This window comes from Drosophila virilis, chromosome 4 (assembly GCF_030788295.1).
Source record: "Drosophila virilis strain 15010-1051.87 chromosome 4, Dvir_AGI_RSII-ME, whole genome shotgun sequence".
NCBI lineage: Eukaryota > Metazoa > Arthropoda > Insecta > Diptera > Drosophilidae > Drosophila > Drosophila virilis.
In genome coordinates this window covers 3,724,684-3,746,681 of record NC_091546.1, presented here as the reverse complement: position 1 = coordinate 3,746,681, position 21,998 = coordinate 3,724,684, and the positions used below count along the sequence as shown (strand labels likewise).

The window sequence follows — 21,998 nt, the reverse complement described above, 5'->3', positions numbered from 1 at the left end:
AAGGAGGAAATGCCAACAGGTGAGCACCGAAACGGATATACACTAGTTGTCAAGTGAGCAAAATCGTATAAGTTGACAATCAAGAAAAATTACAACTATCGATATTACAAATGTCATTAGTATTGATTTTGGCTTATCGTTTACTGATAATATCGTTATGCTCCGAGATTTCGATTGCAATTATTGAAAAATTAATTTTAGAGCGCATCAGAGGCACACAACATCAATATTTGGACCTTGTATATAAAGAAATATCGATCGATTTCGATTGCAAAGCTTATCGTTTATCGAATGAATTCATTTGGATTTTAATCTCTAAGCCTTTAAATTCTTCACACTTCCTCTCCCATCTGCAATTTTTTAGTTGAGTTTTGTTTAATTACTACAAACTTGGTCAAAAAGCGCATAGGCCTCTAACCTGAAACAAGGGTATGCGCATAACAAGCTGTGCACAAATGTGTCTACGAGCCAAAAGGCGAGCGGCATGCGGTATGCGGCAAGTAGCCGAAACGACAGCCGCCGCAATTCCCTACGGATGTCGATGTCTGAGTGATCGGTCAGAAAGTTTTACTCGGACTGAGACTGTGCCTGTGTGAGACTGAGGGTAATTGATGCATGAGATTAGTTTGGGTTTCAAGTACGTAGAAAATTCATAAGTGACGCTCGTTGTATGATTCGAGTCACTAGGCGAGGCGAGCCAAAAACAAAAACAAAATAAACAAAATGGGTCAAACAAAAGCTGGTAGATAGGCAAATAGATGGATGGATATCCAGATACAGACATCTGGTACCCTTGGTAGATGGGGAAGTGACTCACCTTGAGTATACACCTGCCCACGGGCTCGTTCTCGGCGACGGACACATTGTAAAAACTCTGATCGAAGATCGGTTCGTTATCATTGACATCGTGTATGGTGACCAGCACCGTGGCCGTGGAGCTGAGTGGGGGTTGGCCGCCATCCCGTGCAATGATCGTCAGCTGTGGCACCGGCTCCGTCTCGCAGTCGATGTGCGAACGGGTGGTAATCAGCCCAGTCTGGGCATCAATCTGAAACCATTGAGCATGAGTGTCGGGCGTATCGGCCAGGGCGTAGCTCAAGGCTGCATTGGTGCCCTCGTCCCGATCGCGGGCCAGCACTTGCAGCACCGAGGTGCCCGGATCGGCCACCTCCATGACATTCGCATGGTACACATCCTGTTCGAACTCGGGCGCATTGTCGTTGACGTCGGTGACGCGCAGAAAGATCGACTTGCTGGCATGCAACGGCGGCGTGCCCTTGTCCGTGGCCACCACGCTCAGCGTGTAATTGGAGGTTGCCTCGCGGTCCAGCGGAAGATTGACTATGACCAAGTAGATGCTATTGTCGCGCGTGGTCAGTGCGAAGTGGCCATCGCCGCCTTTCAGCGAGACATTCACGTTGGCGTATTCCGTCTTGGAGTCGGGGTCGTGCACGGAAATGCGTGCCACGAACTCGCCCGGCTGTGCCGATTCCGAGATTTTGGGCGAGGCATCCTCGCTGAGGAATATAACATTTATTGTGGGCTGATTGTCATTGACATCCGTAACGCGTATGGACACAAATGCAGTCGTCTCGAGTGGCTGCTCGCCATGATCCTTGGCCACGACGACCAGCTCGTGCAGCTCCTTGGTCTCAAAGTCCAGCGGCTTATTGATGTACACAGCGCCCGTGCGCGCATCAATGCGAAACATTTGCTCCTTGTCGCTCTGCCTGCGATTGATCGCATACTCCACGAGTCCATTCTCATCCGCATCCGTATCGGAGGCATAAACCTGCAGCACACTGGTGCCCACGGTCGCGTTCTCCGGCACGGTGGCAAAATACCGACTCTGATTGAAAATGGGCTGATTGTCATTCACATCCTGTATGGTTATGTTGACGGTCATGAGTCCACGCAGCGGCGGGGTGCCACCGTCCAGAGCTTCTATCAGCAGGCTATACGCGGGCGTTGTTTCCCTGTCCAAGAATCCGCTGATCTGCAGATCGAGGTAGAGCACGCCGTCACGTTCCCGATGCGAGGATAGGCGAAAGGCGTCGTTCACATTGCCGGACACAATATTATACCTTTGCGTGTTGTACGGCTCTAGGTCCAAATCTCGCGCTGGGAGCAGCGTGCGCTTCACCTCGCGCGGCGTATTCTCCGGGAACTCGATGTGCATGGCGGGCTGTGGGAACGTGGGCGCATTGTCGTTCTCATCCCGCACGATGACCACAACGCGCACATTTAACCCACTCATGGGTATGGCCACCAGGCCATAGGAGGCACGGGTCTCCCTGTCCAGCCGTACCTTGGTGCGTATTTCGCCTGAGATGTGATCAATGGCCAGATCCGTTTCGACGCCGGGATTGGCGACTATGATGTAGGGCGGACCGCTGTCAATGCTGTCAAAGTCACCAATATAGCCAATCTGATGGCCAATAGGCACGCCCTCAAAGACCTCCAGACGACGTTCGTGCTGCTGCTTGTCCCCCGCGCTGCCCGCTGCACTGCAGCCGAACAGTTGGCTGCAGGAGACTAGGAGCAGCCAGAACAGCGTCCAGCTCATGTTATTGTTACTGTTGATGGCGGGTAAACTTGACCTTGAGCTGTGCCGGTTGCGTCGCCGGCATCTGTGAAACATTGTGTAATCTTTCTGAGGCGTTCTGGGCGTGGCACGCCGGCTTGTGTTTGCTTTGCTGCTTCTGCAGATGATGATGTTGTTGTTGTTATTGGAGTTCACAGAACTCGCACTCGAGCTGTAGCTCGAACTCGTATGCATCTCGTTGGGTTTTTTGGGGCTTTCAGTTGCTTTCGCTGTTTCAGTTTGTCTGCGTTTGGGTATTCTTCGTGTTGTTGCTGCTGCGTGATAAGAACCCAACATCACGCTAATCGCATATCACCGACTGCGTATGCCTTACGCTACGTCCAGCAGCAGGCGCCATTTTGGGCTGCAAATGGAAAGAGTGGAGACAATTTTTAATAAATTCTTTAAATAAAATTAATAATATATATTTTTGCCCTTGCCCTAAGTTTAAAAGATCTCTTCATAAAATTAAGCAGATCCGTCTTAATGTTGCAAGATGCACATTTATGGACTACATTATCATATAGTTTGCCGAGGAATGAATGATAAAACTCAGTAATAGCGAGCTTCAAAGTTCTTTCCATATATTTGCCCCATATATATTTGCTTAGTCAAATATCCATGAGGTATTTTTAATCTTCAGCTCTCACAATCCACCCGTATTCTTTCTTGTTGCATTTTAATAAGAAAAAAACTACATTTTTAGCTTCTACTACACACACACCATAATAAATACAGAAAAGTGAGGAATATTTACTTCGCCAAACTTCGAGCTAGGTTCAATACATGAATAAATGTCAACACATGGCATTGATTCACCAAGCGATCCTTTGACAAACTATGATTAAGTACTGGAATCGGGCTTATTTTTCTTTTTGAAAAACAGGGAGAAATGGGCGACTATAAACGTAGAACATAAACGTGACCAACTAATCCCTGCCCACGCAGCAACGACTTGGTGGACAGTTGGTGGGTCTTTGCGTGAGATGTCTTCTTCTTAGGCCCGTGATAGATGGCAACTAATAGACTGATAACTGCACTAACGCGCTTAGCGGACTGATGAAGCTCATCACGTTGATGGTTCTGAGAGCGGCTTACGCATTGTCCGAGCATCCGCAGCACAATTTGAAATTCAAACGAGGCAAATGCCCGTAGACCGGGGGTGGGTAAAGTAAAAAGACGGGATACACACGTAAACTAAACGAGCTGAAGACAAAAGAAGCTCCGGCTGGCAGCAACAAAAACACAACTACCTGCGCATCCAAAAGGTTCAAAGGCTAAAAGGGTCTGAGACCAAGTCCGAGTCCGAGTCGGGAATTCTGCTGGGGCCTATGCTGGTCTGAAATATTGATGTTCTAAAACTGTTGGTAACACTCACATACACGCACACACACACACACATTTAGAAATCGAACAAATAAAATACAAAACTGAAGTTTTTATTGTATTGAAATTGGATTGGATCGCATGGGATCAGCCAAAGAACAGAAGAAAGATTTCGTGTGTGTGTGAAAGAGAGAGAGAGAGGAGGGCGATTCTCAACTGTGGCTCGGCTGGCCAGCGAATTCGTGGTCAACAATTTAGTTAACAAGACCATGACTAACACTTTTCATATTCGGCACATTCGAGTGGCCCAAAAAAAAAAAAAAAAAAAAAAAAAACAAAAACAACAACAAACAACCCTGCGCGGCGGCTGCTGCAATTTTATAGATTTTTCTCGCGCGATAAGCAAAAAATACAAAAAAAAAAAGAGAAACGAAAATGAAAGAAGTAAAAATACTTTAAACGGGCATGCTGCACTGGCATACACCCTGCACACAAGTTGGTTATTTACAGAAATAAAAAAAAATAAAACAAAGATAAACCGGATAGGAAAATTCTTTATATCAGACTGCGGGGAGTAATAAATATGTGTAATTAGCATTTCAACAGAGTTAAAGAGTACTTTAAATTAATTTCAACAATCACAATTTTTAGTCAAGCATCTAGCATGATAAATTGTAAGTTCCCAGCTCTTCTTCTCACTGGGATCAAAACAATGTGCACATAAACAGAAGATGGATAGAACTGGAAATGTGTGCTTGTGACTCCTTGTAAGTACAGTATCACAGCTTTGTCAGAACCCTCTTACCACAGTTATATTTTTTTATCAAAACTTTTCAAACTCATAAGTAAGAACAAAAAATATGAATCAAACAGTTAGGAAAATCGACCGAAATTGCTAGCTAATTGAATGAAAATTGTTTTGAATTTATACAAAATTTTAGTTTATCGCCATAAAATCATAAAATGAATTTTTCAATATGGCATTTTTTTTCATTTTTGGAATCTACCTTTAAAAGCAATCCAAACACCTCTTTCAAAAATGTTCTTGTAAAATCCAGGGTATAATTATGAATTTTTGTTTGTTTCAACAGGCCGTAGCAAATGGTGGAAATGCCCAAAATAGAAATTTGTTAGTTTCACATGGTATTTGTGTTCGTGATGTTCCTAGCGATAGAAATCTAGCATTACGGGCACCCTCCAAAAGAAAAGAAAAGAAAACTGCCCGTTCATCGCCAGATGATCACAGGATCAAAAAGAAAGCGAGCAATTAAAAGTGAATTAATAAATAGACCATGCGAAAGGCAGTGCATCGCATGTGAGAGTAGCTTGGGCTCAATTATGTGACAGCTTGAATGCCTGATTGATATAACGTACCGGGAGGGGGCACAGGGTATGGGGGCCAGGCTGCGTGTCCATCAGGCCTCTAATAACTTAATAATGATGGTCCGAGTACCTTCCTGGAAACGCAGCCATGACATGAAAATGTAATTTAATAAACTGCAAACCGGGTTGAAAATCTAAAAGAAAAAAATATAAGAGAAGCACATTAGACATGAACCCCCGGTTCTGGTTGGGACCAAGCTTGACACTTGACGGCGGCCCATACGCAAATTACCTCTGCGAGATCGAGGCTTGGGCTGCTGCTGCTGCAGCTACTGCGGAAATGTCAGTTTGATTTGCACTTGTCATAAGTTTAGATGAACTGCAAATACCCAAACACATTAGAAAGCGCACAAAGCGTTGCCCCAACAGCAACTGGTTGCGTGTGTGTGGCTCCAACAGGCAGGCAGGCTTCACTCGGACTGTGCACTGTGCCGTTGTCTAATATCAAATGACAAACATGTAATTAGACATATTGTAGTTTTGGCTTTGATTTGCCTGACCGTCTCATAACTTGGGCATTAAAAAAAATATTACTTTTCCCGGGACTGTGTTGTTTTTTTTTTTGTTTCTTTTTACGAGCACAAAAGCTCGTAAAGGCTGTTCGCGTTAATAAAATCTACTTAATGGCAAATAAAAGTTACAACAAATACTATATAACCATAACCCCATCAGAATGGTATACACACATATACGATATTAAAAAAAAAAAAAGAAAAAAGAAAAAACAATAACGAAAAGCGCATAAACTTTACGGCTCAACTAATTAGCCAAAGGGGGGCTGGTACAAAACTGACAAAGGGAGCAAAGAAAGAAAAGCCACAATATTCTCAACTCTCGACTGCTGTGCACAGTGGACACTCGCCTGGCATTGCTCTGATATCAAACGAACATCAGACGAAAAGCAGGCGCTTTTTCTACGCGGCCAAAGCATGGCCATCGCAATTTGGGCCAGCCAAAGGAGCCGAGGCGCCTCTGTCCAGCTGCCAGGCAGGAAGCGGCCCAGAGCGCCGCGTACAGTGCTTAACATGAGCACTGCACATGTTTTGAGTGCCTAGGATTTCATTAACTGCTTATAAAAAGCAGAAGAAAAAATAACTATTTTGGACTGCATTTTAATACCCTTACAGATTTATGGCAGATATAAAATATGTTCATCAGATCTTAAGCAAAAGCTCGTCAAATAGGCGGACAAAAAGTGTATTGCTAAAATATCTAAAGGGGGTTTTCATAGAAGTATTCAATTATCAAGCGATTTTTTGTTGGTTTTTTATTTGTTTCTTTTTGTCGAAAAGCTAGACATTTAATAAAAGTTTATTGGGAGAATTAAATGCCCTGTATACTAGCATATAATATGCAAGATATTGAGTAGATTTAAATGCCTTCCATACTTAAAGATAATGTACAATATATTGGGCTATATTCTTTACCGATCTTTTCTATATATGCTATAACATTTCGTACAAAATAAAAGTGAAGGGACAATTCTTAAGTTTGATTCATATATCATAATCATAATCATATAATATAAATCATATAATCATAATATCGATATCGAAATCATATAATCGATTTTGTCAGATATAAAACCAACAACTAAAGGAAGCACCTGTACAAAGTTTCATTTAGATATCTGCACCTGGAGATGAGTTCTTATAATTTACGGAAATGTCTTCTACGTCCAACTATGAAGACCTTGGTCTTCGCTTGAGCGAATGAATGCGTTACATGTGCCTCAACGCACGCAAAATACTCGCTTATTAAAGGGCATTAAAGAAACTTCAACTTGTACAATTAAAAAAGGCAAAGAAACGAATCAGATAATCAACTTGTCGTCTGTTAATGTCGTTGTTGTTGCTGCAGTTATTGTTGTTGTTGTTGCTGTTGTGTGTTCATGATTTAACTTCAAATTATGCAAAATTGTTGTCTAAAACCGGCGGCTAAGTAGGTGGTAAGTAGCGCTTTAGAGCGTGTTTAATTAAATGTTGAGTAATTTATGAAATGTGCGAGATGGAGCATGCCCAGCTCGCCTGCTAACTGAAGTGGCCCGCGACAGTGCTGGGCAGCGAGGGGGTAGTGAGGGGTGGTGCTCAGTCTTGTGGGGGCTGCGGTTGTTAATAAGTTATTTCTAATGGCTTTCTAATTGCCGTACACGATACATTCGAGACAGTCGCATTGGACTCGTGGCATTAGCCATAAGCAGTAACGTTTTAATTGTTTGCATATTAATTGAGCTCATTTAGATGCAAATCTGCGGCGTACATATGTGCATATCGTCTATAAACTGAGACTCTGTTGATGGCCAGCCGAGCAGCAAAAAACAAGCAGACATGCAGACGGACGGCTTTCAGAAAGCGTGAAGTTCGCCTGAGATTTTCTGCAAGAAATAGTGCGAAAATGCAAGTGAACGCAAACGGCCCAACACCTAAACGCTTCAGCTGGCCAGCAAAGCTCGAAACTGTTTTCCATTTTCATTTGAAAAATTTCACCATAAATTTCGCTTTCAAAGCCAAGTGCACAAAACGCGGTCAATTTGTTCGGTCAGCTGCTATATTTAGATAATATTTTTGATTTTTCATGTTATCGATAAGTATCGATATATGTGGAACTGTAAAACTTTATATAACAAATTAGTAATTAACCTTGGAAAACTTGAAAGACTAGTCAATTAACCTTTGCCATGTAATCTATATTCGCTAGTAGGAGTTATCGGTATTCTAATTGTGAGTTAATCGATCGATATAGATGTATTTGATATTTAATCATTGTAATTATAAAATTAGCATACGACTCCGACTTATCGATTCTTATTGATGAACTGCTTATCGATAAAATGCTTTGGTAGATGTCTCTAATAGCGATTTATCGAGCTTTTCTATGAAATTAATTCATATTTATCTTGATATCAATATCAATTACGCGCCTCAGTATGGCTCATGTTGACTAATAAATAAATATTTTTCTTGATAAATTTTCGATGGTAATCAGCATAATAAGAGAACTTCCGAACCTCTTCATGCATAATAGTTAAATATTGGAATTCGGCCAGTCACACATTACCATTAGCAAGAAAGGCGCCCTGTTATTGAAATTTTCTCGTAATTAGCCTGCAATGAAAATGGCAGAGTTGTCTGTAAAAAGAAGCAGAATGGCCAGCACACAGGTTCTCAGGGAAGCAGCAGCAAACAGTTGATCTGCCTATATTTAGCATTGCATTGGATCTTTTCATATTAAAGTGCCATTAATTAGCGGCATTTATTATATTATTTATCATATCTTATCGGAAAACAGCGTCCGTCAAGACGTCAAGTGCTCCAATTTCCAAAGTGTAAGAAAATATGAAATGACGCTCACACAGATTACAGATTGCCCGCCGAACTGAACTTGAAGCTGTAGCTGGACTGGAATCTGAATCCGAATCCGAATGGGCTGCAGCTTGTCATGTGGCTGTGTCTTCTAATCTCGACTTTGTGTGTCTGTGTGTGTGCGGCACCACCTGCCTTACCTGCCCCACGTTTGTTTGTGCTAGCCATTGCGGTTTATGAGGCTGCGCCCAGTAACATCTTTCACAAATTTATATGGGATATTAATAGATTCGCGAGAACCGGAAGCTTCGGGCAGCAGCTTCAGATCTAGCTATAAGGAGCGTGTTTAATTTTTTTGGTTTTAGTCATTTTTCGGGAGTAGCCAAAAGCATTTAGCAATTATTGCCATGGTCTGTGTGTGCTTTTTGGCCATTGTTTGGCCCGTTTTATGGCCCATCATAAAACTGCAAATCAGACAGCGAGAAACTGATCTCACAGCGCGTTCATTAACCCGCACGCGATGCCATAAACAAAATTAAATACAAATATGTTTTTCAATCGAAATCGGAAAATAAAAATTGGTAACATTTCGTTATATTTATCGCGCTATTGAGCCGATGCTGTATGCGACTAGTTTGCCTCCATAAAGAATGCTGCTCCCATTAAAACAATCAAATTATGTAGACCGAGTGTTTATGGGCTTGATGTCTCGATGTGGCCACAAATGCAAATGCAGACAAAATGCTTTGCCGCACCGAAGCCACAAATACACTTGTTATTGACGGGCATAGTGCCCTGCTTTACGATCGTTCTTGCTCTTGTTGTTGTTATGGTCTCAATCTTGACTTAATTTAATACCTCTTCGTGCAATATACACACACACATGCTTGGTAAATGGTCAGGCAGCACATGTGGGTCATAAAACTAAATTCCAAACTAAACTTAATTGAACTGAACCAAGTCAGACTGCTGGACTAATAGAATCTCTGAATTGAATCATAAATATTTGTATACTACAAACATAAACCAAAGAAAATAGATATAATATTTATATACATATATGTATATATATTATATAATTATGTATGCATCGATCTTCTGAAGACATTCAATTACGCTAGGCTTTTAAATATTTCAATGTTCTTATGAAAAATACGCTTATTCATTTTTTTTTAATTTCAATATAAGCTCGGCTCGTGTACTGATACTGCTCAAGAATATATATACCATATGGAATCGTAGTTAACTTCTTCTATGCACCACACAAATCTTGGCAAATAAACTCATAGGATAATTAAATAATTAAAATTATAATCTAAAATTGCATTTCACAAGTTCGTTGCCTAAGTCTTTAGTTTTGTTCAGCACTAATTATAATTGACTTTTATTTTTAGTTTGTTATATTTAACAAACAAAGTAAACAATCACAAAAAAGAACAATTAAGTGTCATTATCTGTGCTATTCTCAGATCTAAGTCAAGATCCAAATCCAATAATATATCTCGTACAAGATTAATGTTTTCTTTGCCCCCGCCTGTTGCAAGCATTTTGCCAACTCAAGCGGTCCCCTTTAATAGGCAAATGCTCATCAACAGTGCCTGCAAACTGTAACTGCTCTGAAATTAACAATGTTTATTGTTTTATGCCTTTTAATACGCATAGAGAAAATATTTATGCGTAGTTAGCACGACCGAGCAGCCGCGGGCACAAACTCAATCACAATCCAGCATAGCCAGGCAGAGCCGGGCCGCAATCTCTCTCTCTCGCTGTGGATTGTGGCGGATGAAGACACTTGCACAAAACGATGAACATATTCCAAACTTAATCACAGGCTAGCACATTCGTATGTCCGCGGTGCCAACTCGCATGAGACTCAACAAAGAAATTAGCGCTGATCTGAGGGCAAGAGCCGGGCGGGTGTTTAGTTGTGGGCCTGCGCTTGCAGCAGCCAGGAGCAGGTGGCCATGGCCTAGGCATTGTATATGTAAGGTGGGGGGGCAGCAGAGGGGGTGGTTTGTATATTGCATGGAGCTTGGTGCGTTGCTTTTACCGAAGAGCAAAGCTGAAACGTTTCCACGTCTAATGTAATTTTCTTGGCACGGCGCACGAGACGCGCGTGTGGTCCGCGAAAAAGGGGCAGCTGCTGGCCTGATGCCTGTTGTGCGTGCCTGTGTGTGTGTGTGTGTGTGTGTGTATGGGGCCGGGCAAAAATAGATTAAAGCGTAATTTTTGTTTGTATAGCGCTAAGCATTGCAGCAATTAGACAGGGGGAACGGTGAACGGTGAACGGTCGACGTCTTCGGCAATTTAAAGCGCATTAAATTGCGTTTTGCAAGTTCGTTGCCTAAGTCTTTCGTTATGTCGCGCCGCATACGTCACAGCAATCGCAATCACCCGCATCTGACGCACCGGCGCATAAAGATAAAAAGAAAATGGGGAAAAACGAAACGGTCGCGCGAGTCTCGACCGTTAGCTGCCATCCAAGTGCCGCCGCCGCCGCCGCCGGCGCTGATAAGGCAAAAATATGCAGAGCAGCAGCCGCAGCAGCAGCAGCCGCAGCGGCGAGCGTTTTGCTGTGAGAAGCATGGAATGAAAATGGGAAATGAAAATTATATTTTGTTCGCTTTTGCTGCCGCTTGCGCCTTTGCCTTTGGTCGCCGCCGACAAACTAGAGAACTGGGCGATCTTTTGTTTCTCTCTCCATCGCTCTCTCGCATTCTCACTCGCTCTTGCTCTACGCAGCGCATTGGAAGGAAGTGTAAATTAAGGGCCATAAAAATACAGAAAACCCCGCGACTCGCTGCAGCCCATTGTTAGCCCAAATTTTGTTTTTCAGTTAGCCTCTTAGCTTGCCTTAATGTCAAGCTATTTTGGCTTTTAACAGCAGCACGAAAATTGGTTTATAAATGCCTGCGCACACCACACACACACACACTCGGCTTCTGGCCGACTTTTTGTAATAATTTCATATAATTTTCGGTGGAAAATTTAATGCACTTTAATGGCAACAGGCATTAAGAAATCCGAGCACGACGTCAACACTTCCTGCATTCTTTTTTTGTTTGTGATTTTTATTACGCCCCGAAAAAAGACCCAAAAAGTAAGCCCTAAATAGAATTAGCTGTTGGGCGTTTGGAAATACTTGCAGGTCTCTAGCTGTCAATTTTCTAGGAATCCGCACGTTTGGCGACACTTTGCGCAGGCAGCTCACGTATTGCTCGCATAGATAACGATAGCTCACAGTTCAAATGGCCAATTGAGAGATTTACGCACCGATATTTCTTTTTGAACAGGTAAAACAAAACGAACGAAAACTCGAATTTTTCAATACGAAAATCAAAGAGCACAACCTTGTTGGTTTTTCACATTTTCCTCACGCATCTTTTTTTTTTTTTTTGGAACAAAAGACAAAGCGGCAAAGTAAAAAAAAACGTTTGGGAAAGAGCAAAAGAAGAAGAGGAAACAGATGCATGTAACGAAGCAGCGGTAACTGTGTGTGTTTTGCTTTTCTACCTTTTCATTTTGTGTACATTTTGTGTCTACCGTGGCTCTGAACATTTAACAAGTCAAATTCGATTACCAATTTGACTATTTCAAGTTGTTTTCCTTGCTGCTGCAGCTGCCGACGCATTTGTTGTTGTAGTTGTTGCTACCTTTTACTTTATTGAACATCTAATTAGGCTGCGTAAGTTACGCTAACTAATCAAACAAATCTGATGAGTACCATGCCTGTTTATTTAAAATACAATGCGTACTCTGATGAGTACACTGAGTATAACGTTGGCACAATGCGTATGTTGATGACTACTATGAGTACTTTGCCAACAGTTATGAATACAATGTGTATTTCTATAAGTACTACGAGTACATTTGTCTGCATCGACAAGTATTATGCGTACTTTGAAAATTATGTTTAACGTGAATTTTGCGTATATTTCTGCGCGAAATTTGAGAACTTTCCCGACTGTGATGAGTACAATGCGTACTTCTATGAGTGGAGTGCCTACTTCGATGGGTACTATGCGTTCTTTTGAGTGCAATGCGCACTATGCATATTTTTATGAGTACATTGCGTACTCTGACGATTTCTTTGAATAATATGATAAGTGCTAAGAATAATTTTCCCAGTACGGCGCAACAAGACTATTTTTATACATTTTTCCTAATTTATTCCTTGCTGTAGTTGGGCATAACATGAATTATCTGTACAACCATAACGATTTGGGCAGCAAGTGAAGCTGTTGGAGCTTTAGAATAATTTCGCCTTCAAAAATGTCACATGTGTCCTTATGTATTATTTATCCTTTTTATTCTCTTTTATACTGTGTTTTTCTTACATTTTGTGGCTAAATGCTGTCAATATTTTTCACCAAAGGCGCAAACAACAAAACTTGCTGCCTGCCACTGCCACCAAATGCGATGTTGAGTCGATTTGTTGTTGTTGCTGATGTTGTTGTTGCTGATGTTGTTGTTGTTGTTGTTGTTGTTGTAGCTGCTGCTGCTGCTGGCCACACGGCCAAAGCGAGCCAAAAGAACTCGTTTGACTTGTTGAACAATATTTCTTTTCGCCTTTTTCTGGTTTATTTCTTTTTGTATTTTTTTCTTTTGATTATATATTTTTGGTGTGTGTATTTTGTTGTAGGGTGCACAAACACACACGCACACACAATCACATACACACATAAACGCGTGCACACACGGAAATTCTTGCGATTTAATTAAAATGCAAATATTGCAATTTTCTTAACATTCGGCATTTATTGACTCGCAGCCCACTCCGAAGTTTTCTCAAACTCAGTCAAAGACTTGAATTCAGATTCCGTTTATTTTTTTTTTTGTGTTTGCAACTCTTTTTTTTACATTTTTGCTGCACGGCGAAAGACGAATACGGCGACGACGACGACGACGACGACGAAGACGGAACCGCGACGAAAACAAAATAAAAACGCGGCGACAAACGCCAACAGATGGGAGTTGGGTGGGGGTCGGTTAACGAGGGGCGGATAGGCTGCAGCAGAGACGCCTTCTGGGGCTTAGAATTAATGCTTGGATTTGCTCAAAGAATAGAAATTTCGTTAGCACTTGTTTTGTGCCGCAGTTAACGCTAGTTGGCACTTGTCTACACTTGCACTTCGATATCGAGCTATCGATATCGTTTCTAATACCGATAAACGGATTCTTGAAGTTGTGTTGTTGCGAGCACGACGACGACGACAACAACGGCGACGGCGACAACTGCGACGAGAGTTGCGTTAATCCGTTCGCTGCAATTGCTCAATGTTTCTGCGACGAAAACAAACGACAGACTGAATTCTCAGCGGTGGCTCTCTTCGCGGCGATGCCCGCAACTCACCTGTGGTCAAGTGCATGCGGCAAGCGTGGTGAGTGAGTGAGTGAGTGAGAGAGAGGGAGAGCTAGCTTGTTTGCATGGTGTGTTTGGTGTGTGCGTGGTGTGTTGGCGTCTGGCAACTCACCAAAAGTTGTTTGGTCGGTTTCTTTTGGCCACATTGAACCACAGGCTGGAGCCCTGGTGCCCGCTCAGCATCTTGGTGCGGTCTGCACAGCACGCGGTAGTTTCTTGGCCTGCAACATGGCAATTGCATATGAATGCCAAAACGGAGACAGCATTGGCTGCAGAACCAGCAGCAGCAGCGGTGCAAGACAAGAATTTTAAAAGGCAGCAACACACCACACACAACAACAACAAGAACAGCTAAGAAGCCAGCGACGACAGGTCCACAATTAGCTAAAAAGCACCATAGCAGCAGCAGCAATAGCAGTCGGAGAGAGCGGCAATTCTATGCTCAGCCGCGCTCTCTCATATGCAATCTCTCGCTCTCACTGCTGAGCACCCACACGCACTCTGTTGGCGATAGTTCGTGCTTGAATTCGTGCTTAAATTCGTGTCTCAATAAAAGCATAAAAGTCAAGTCCAGCAATGCATCCAACGCCTCGCCAAGTGCTGCCCACAAGAACCAGGCTCAGGCTCAGGCTGGGGCAGCGGCTGCGGCATGTAAATTAGCTGCACAAAAAAAAGAGCAAAAGGGTGTTAGTAAGAGAGAGAGAGAGAGAGAGGGAGAGCCAGCGAGTAATAGAGAGCACATGCGAGCATAAACCGGTTTGAGCGCTCTCCGCTGGCTATGCGCGCTCCCAGGCCAGCGCTCACCTGTGTACAAGTTCACTTTGTTGTTGTTGTTGTTGCTGTTGTTGTTAGGCTATGTTTGCCGCCGAGTGCAGTGAAGTGGTCGAGTGGAGTGCGCTTTGGCGTTGAGTGTTTGGTATGCTGAGCTCTGCACCCCGCCCCATCCCCCTGGGACCCCTTGCCCGCCCCTGTTGCTCTTGCTGTTATTGTTTGTTGCTGCTGTTGCTGCTTGGAGTGCTCGCAGCCCAAATTGGGCGCAACAACAACAACAACAATAACAACAATGCGCATTAACAGCAACTTTGTTTCTTACGCAACATGTGCGAATTTGGCGCCCCCAACAAAAATAAAACAATAAAAAAAAACAGCCACAGCAGCCTGAGCCCAAGCCTGAGCCTGAGCCTGAGCCTAAGCCCAGCCCAAACGAGCGACAATCTTTTAACTTCATAGCAACTTCTAGCCTCAGCTCGGCTTGTGGCCAAAAGGACCACCATAGATCCCATAGTGTAGATTCCGATTCCGCAGAATTCTCAAGCATTCGCCAATTCTGCAATTTGTCTGGGAATCGTACACGAAATGTGCGTGCCATCGTCAGTGTTTGTTGTTGTTGTCGTTGTTGTTCTTCTTGTTGTTGTTATTGTCTCTCTGTTGTTGTTATTATACCCTGTTCCGAAAGGGCAACAGCAGAGGCATTTGCGGTTCCGACTGCCTAGAATTATATGCCACGCTCTCTTTAATCAGTAAAAAGTAAAATGTGAATCAGTTAAAATATAAATTAATAAATTTGAGCCCCAAGACTTCGGCCATTAAATTCAGGACCCTCATTTATATTAAAGAGAAATGTTTTTTGTGAACAGTTTGAAACATCCCTCAAGTCAACGAATAAATATTTCTGAAAATCAGTTTAAGGCTGATCGGATGGTTAACTAAAAAGTTTCATACAAACGGGTCCAACATTTTGAACTCTAATATATATATGATCTTACATCCATAAATACTTTGTCATAAATTCTCTGCACTAAGATTAGATAAATTATATTATGACAAAGTATAGTAAAACATCTCCCATCTCCCTTTAGTTTCTCGCAGTTTTTCATCTAAGTTTCGTACACATAAGAACTACAGATAATCCTCTGGCAAGATGTGATCAAATGTTTCCCTATATAAACGGACAAAAATCTATAGCTGTCACCATTTGAAAGCTAAAGCTATGACTTACATACATGATATATTTGTAATTAAATAAGAATATATATTTAGTAACAAATGATTTTCTTGCGGGCTAAGGCCAATATGTTTGTAAGCCCCGCCCACTTGCGCCCCTGCAAACTAGTCTATGTATATCATTGCCGAGCTGGAGTTACCAAATTTTAAATCTCTAAAAACAGCTTATACCCTTGTAAAAGAAACCAAGCAGTTGTATGCAGGCTACCCGATGTCTTTCATATAAAGATTCATAATGATTTCATTTAATACATACTCGAAAATACTTCTTCCAAGCTGCCTTTTGAAGGCTTAAATGGGTACTATTAAAATTGCCTCTATAAACATCCCAAAAGCTTTTGGTAATCTGGCTAGGCTGAAAAAGCTATATAACCTATACGCTCAAGAACTTTTCTAAAGTGCCTCTTAAAAATATATATGTATTTAATCATACTTGACACATGCGAATCCTCCACTATTTGTATCAGACTGCTTACAGAGTATCTGCTAGTCGTGTGTTTGCCTCTGTAATTATGCGCACTTGTTGTTGTTGTTGTTGTTGCTGTTGGCTTTTAGCTGGAATGCACGTTGGTGGCACAAGCTCTCAAGCCAGCTCCGTGTTAGTCGTCGGCGCAATTTGAGGGCGTCCATTTAAGCATTTGGCCAGCATTTGCTGTGCTGCGCCGCTTGTCAAAACTCTAAATGACGTCGCTTAGCTGTCGGCTTGCATTTGCACTTTGAAATGAATGAGTCGCACACAGAGCAACAACAACGACAACAACAACAACTATGGCAACACGAGCGACACTCTGACAGGCACTTGAAAAGCAAAGCACATGAGATATATATACACATATATATGTGTATATATATATGCGAGTATATCTCAATGTGTGCCAGTTGATCGGCGATCGTTGATCGACGCCACCCACACGCCGAGTTTAAGTCGAAGCCCCCTCCCTCCCTCTAGGCCTGGGGTAGGGGTCTATCCAAACAAATCAGGTAATGGTAATGGCAATAGACACAATTGCGCTCGGCTGGATTTATGCATCATACAGCAGCTATCCACAACAATATTTGGGCAGCGCATCTGAGATCGAACTCTCTGACGACATTTGGAATCTTGGCCAGCTCCAATGAGGCGCTGTTCGGGCCCACACAAAACGACCAAACGGAATCCATCATGCAAGTAATATGCAAAATCTATCGCACAGCCAAAGAAAAAACATCTCCAGCGGGGAGCTGGCCGTCGGCTGGCAGAGTTGGGGATGTTCAAGTTTGGCCCCGGCCAGGCCAAATCAATAGCTGTCCCGTCGACGTCGTCGTCGTCGTCGTCCCGTTCGTCGCATCCTTGGAATCATCATCGTCATCAACAACTGCAAACAACATTCGCCTGTCAGCGGCAACATCATAAATTGTTGTTCTGCCACATGTTGCCAGTTGCCTGGTTGCCTGTTGCCAGTTGCTTTGCAGGCTTTGCTCTGGCTGCGTTCTGTGTATGTTTGCTTGTTTTTTGTTGTTGTTTCTTATACCCTGTAGACCGTAAAAACGGCTGTTACTCGCAGAAAGAGGCGGATACCGCCCTTTAAGGCAAAAATAAATATATTATTCCGATTTCTTCCTTTTCAATACCCTGTGCCCCATAAAATAAAATATATATGGCATTGGAACTTGGTAGTTACCAACGCCAAAGCTCCTTTTAGTATTAATTGATCATTTTGATCACAGTTTCATTTTCTATAACTTGCAGTTGTCAACTTTAATATTCTATACTGGATTCCTCAAAGGAATCGGATTAAACCCAGAAGTTTCTTGTAAAATCTCTTTTAATTAAAATTTTGTTTTCTTCTTTAAAGGTGCAGGGTGTAGCTCTCATACATCATAATCATCAATTCAACATAGCTGGTCATATGGCTTTCGTACAGGGTATGTATCAGTCGCCTTAAGTATTATATCAACATTTTTTGTTATTGGTACAGGGTATTCCCAGATGATTTATATATATACATATATCTTCTTCAAACTATTTATTTTTTTTACCAAACCTATCGTACAGGGTATGTTTCAGTCTCGCTTTGCCCATTAAGTCAACATATTTGCTACTTTTTTATAAATACAGAGTATTCCGAGACAACCTGCATATATCATATTCTTTTTCATAGTTGACATAGTTCCTTACTGAAACCTTCGAACAGGGTATCTTTTAGTAGAGCACCCACGGCTAGAGAATAATGTCAACATTTGCTTACAGGGTATTTCCAGGTGTCAGGCATTTAGCATATTTTTCTTCACATTCAATATAGTTATAGTACATTTCTTATACAGAGTATCTTTCAGTCGAACATGCTCTCACCTAGAGCATTAGCCCAACATTCTTAGATACAGGATATTCCAACACAGTATACATATAAATTATTCTCTTTCATATTGTACTAAGTTATTTTCTACAGCTTTCATAAAGGGTATCTTTCATTCGAGCATGCGCTCACCTAGAACATTCCTGCTTGTTTTGTTCACGATGCTGTTTGTTATGAAACATTGGGCATTCTAATTCGCTCAATACGTTTGTTAATTTATAAGCCATTCGCATTAATAGACGCATCGATCTAAGCCCATAATCACAGGGTATCTGCTTAATGAGCTGCCGTCACAAATCAATGCGATGCTAGCTGCTCGAAATAGCAAGCCCGGCCGTGCTGTGCTGTGCGTGGGGTAAACGGCAGGCAAATGAATTGATTTCTTTATTACAGGGTATACTGATATCAGTTTGCCAGATCGAGGCCTAGCTCGCAGCTCATGTGTGCTGCTGTTCGTCTTGTCTGGTTGATTTCTTGTGGCCGATGTTAAGTTTTATTTATTTGCGTATTTGTCCTCTGCCCGGCTTCTGTCTGCCGGCTCATCCGCACAAATCCATCTAATCCATTGTCATCTGAGCATGCAAATGCCGCCGTTTCGACTCTGATCGAACGAATCATAACTTCGATACGCTCTGTAAATATATATATATATATATATATATATATATATATATATATATATATATAGATATATATAATTATTGGTATCGCCCCCGCTGATGACGTCTACGCGGTACGCGGATTGGCATCAGCTTCAGCTTCAGTTGTTGACATAAATATCGCTATTTTATTTCGGTAGCTGGCGTCGACCTCGGCCATATGTCGGCAACATTCATTAATCTATAAATTATGCGAATTTTTAATGAGCGCACATTTTGTTCGATTTTTCATGTGGTTTGTGCCCCAAGCCGCCCCCTAACTCCCCCCTCAACCCATTTCATCGAACTTGTTGCTGCTTCTGCCTTCTGTTTTAGTTTTAATTGAAAAGCGCTTTCGTTATAAACTTAAGCTTGGAATGGCTTTCGCGACTGGAACTTGACTTCGGCTTTTTATACCCTGCACCCATGAAATGAGAATCTGCAAGAAGAGTATAAGGGTTTTGTTCAAATGCAACTGACAGAAGAAAGCATCTGCTACCCCATAAAAAATCTATATTTTTGATCAAGGTGACGTTGTAAACCCATCTCCTCCTGTCTGTCTGTATTAAACAATCGATCTGAAAAGCTACAGAGGCTAGGGATTTAAGATTTAATATACACTCTTTTCCATATCCAGAATATGCTTATAATATTTTCTTTTTAATATTTCCTTCTATTTTCGTAATATTGTTGAGAATAGAATTTTTACTTTTTAAACATTACTGAAAGATTATGAGAGTTAGATACACAAAACTTGGTACGAGAGACACCAAATTTATGCTCATTTCCTAGACATCGAACTATGAGACTGGAAGTTAAGGAAGAATTCATTTCCCACACAATGGCTTAACCAAGGGAAGAAGTTGAGCTTAAAATGAAGCTAAAATGTTGGTAACGGCAGCTTGTCGCTGAGTACAGGGTATTTGCTAGTCGAGCACCCGCGGAAACTAGTCGAGAACTTACTTGTTCTGGTTGGTATTTAATATTTAGTCGCTTTGATAAGGCGGCGTTCCAATTACATGAGTTTAGCTCGCATTCAGCGGCCACTTGGGTGGGTTCCCAGGCCTGGCAGCGACGGGTCGCTAATGAAGTCGGGCCCATGCATAAATAGTGGCATAATATATAAATATATATATATATATAAATATATATAGATATATTAACAAGAAATGAATTCTAATTTGGTTTAACCTATGTGTCTGGGTTCGATTTCTTTTGATCTTGGCTGAATGGCCGAAAAGGTTGTCGTTCGGGCCCAATAAAAGCGCCATAAAATACTAATTGACTCCAGCTGAGGATTAATTCTAGCGGTGAATTTATGTTACACAACACAGCAAATTAAATATTTACTTGGTTTTATGCGAAATTTATTGAAATCTCACCGCACAAATGAATTATGGCAAGGTTGTAAAAGCTAAAAAAAATAAAATAAAAATAAAATAAACTGCTCTATTGATCTGGCTCTGATCTCACTCTGATCGATGCTTGTCCCCTGTTTTGCTCAGTCAAACAAGAAGCATATTATGCATAAATTCACGGCATTTTGTGTTCTCAAGTTTGCCTGAAATCTGAGAACGCACAGCTGAGTTCCAACTTATTTGCTTAGGTTCAACGAACTGCACGCTAAGTACCCCCAAGTATTCCGATGCCTATTTCTCATATTTTCTACGTGTTTTATTTGAGTCACACACTTGGAATGCACTCTGCGAAAATTATAGTAAATTCTTAGAATATAAAATGTTTCTTTACAAAGTCATTTGTAATTTTTGAGTTATATGAATGAGCGAAAATTCAAAACGCTTTTAAGCTCCGTGCACAAAAAATGTAAGCTCAGTCGCTTTTTTTTCAGCCTTTGCGGCAAATCCACATTTCTCTGCGGAAATTATTCTCGATTGATTGTTAAGATAATTGTATTTCATTGATTACGAACATTTATACAAATTTGTGAAAAATGCACTGAAGACTAATTTCAGCCTTTTCCGCAAATCCACCGTTCTGCGCGAAAGGAATTCACTGTATGACCGTAAATTCAATTTCCTTCTGGGATATTTCGATTAAGACTTTGCATTATATAAGATGCTGCCTATAATACTATTATCGTACCAGAACTCGCTTATATATGCTCTATAGTAAATATAGTTATTTTTCTTTGAGTGTATCTCTTACGGTAGCTGTGACTGTGACTTTGCAATGCAAATTTGGTGGCAACCTGCGTGTGTTTGCGCATTATCCTTATAGGTGCACAGATCTTGAATCTCGGAACTTGCCATCCACATTGGCTTTGACTTTGCCCTCATATGCATATGACGCTCACACCCAGAGCGACAGAGAGAGAGAGCGAGAGATAGAGTGAGAGAGAGAAGCTTCTTCTCCGCCCTGACGAGTCATCAATAGTCAATAGACAACGCCGGCTCGACGCAGGCATCAATCTATGCCTCGTCTCTGTGTGTGCAGCAGCGACCCAGACCCAGGCCCAGTCCCTGGGTCCGAGCTTCATCATGGGCAACAAGCAACATGTTCCATGTTCTTTTTCCATCCTCGACTCGGTTGTCGGATTGTCCGGTTGTCGGTTTGTCGGGTTGTCGCTGTCGTTGGTTTTCCTTATTTTGTTGCTGTTGTCGCCATTACGAGTCTCAGTCTATCTGATGTTGGCTATCTCTGCTCCTGCTGTGCCTTCCGCTTAAGTCTCAATGTCGCTGTCGTCGCCAGGCCGGGAAGGAGCTGCAGTTGGAGCTGTGCTGCTGCGGCTGCTGCTGCTGCAACTGTGGCACGCATGTTGTAAACTGATTTCCCATATTTACTGACAACTAGACAAATTTCAGGTATGTCATGCCTCGTCTCAGCCTGGACTCACTCGCCATTCGCCTTTTGCCATTCGCCATTCGCGGCTTACGGTTCGCGTTTCGCCTTTTCCCATTTGCATAAGTTCGCGCATTATGTCCAAAAGTCGCATTTGTTCTTGGTATTCTAGCATTGCCTCCAGTTACTGCTGCTGCTCCTGCAGCAGTAGCTGCACTCCGCATAAATTATAGTTGCGCATTAAACAACAGTTTGTTAAACATT

At 42.0% G+C, this 21,998-nt stretch overlaps 1 protein-coding gene and 1 long non-coding RNA gene across 4 annotated transcripts in view; one reads left to right on the top strand and one right to left on the bottom strand.

Annotated features, from left to right (window-relative positions):
- Nucleotides 1–21,998, bottom strand: part of ds (dachsous cadherin-related 1) — a 221,045-nt gene that overhangs the window by 74,755 nt on the left and 124,292 nt on the right. For 2 of the 3 annotated variants that reach the window (XM_070209030.1, XM_032438176.2), the window contains exon 3: nt 818–2,948. In XM_070209030.1, the coding sequence (XP_070065131.1) occupies nt 818–2,881 (2,064 nt within the window). In that variant the 5' untranslated portion in view covers nt 2,882–2,948. Of the gene's footprint in view, nt 1–817; nt 2,949–12,932; nt 13,911–21,998 lie in introns of those variants that run through there. The other variant, XM_070209029.1, reaches the window with a different exon arrangement.
- Nucleotides 1–21,998, top strand: part of LOC138911222 (uncharacterized) — a 188,744-nt gene that overhangs the window by 158,114 nt on the left and 8,632 nt on the right. Inside the window, exon 7 of the long non-coding RNA XR_011416631.1 lies at nt 17,797–17,866. This is a non-coding gene — a long non-coding RNA (uncharacterized lncRNA). The remainder of the gene's footprint in view (nt 1–17,796; nt 17,867–21,998) is intronic.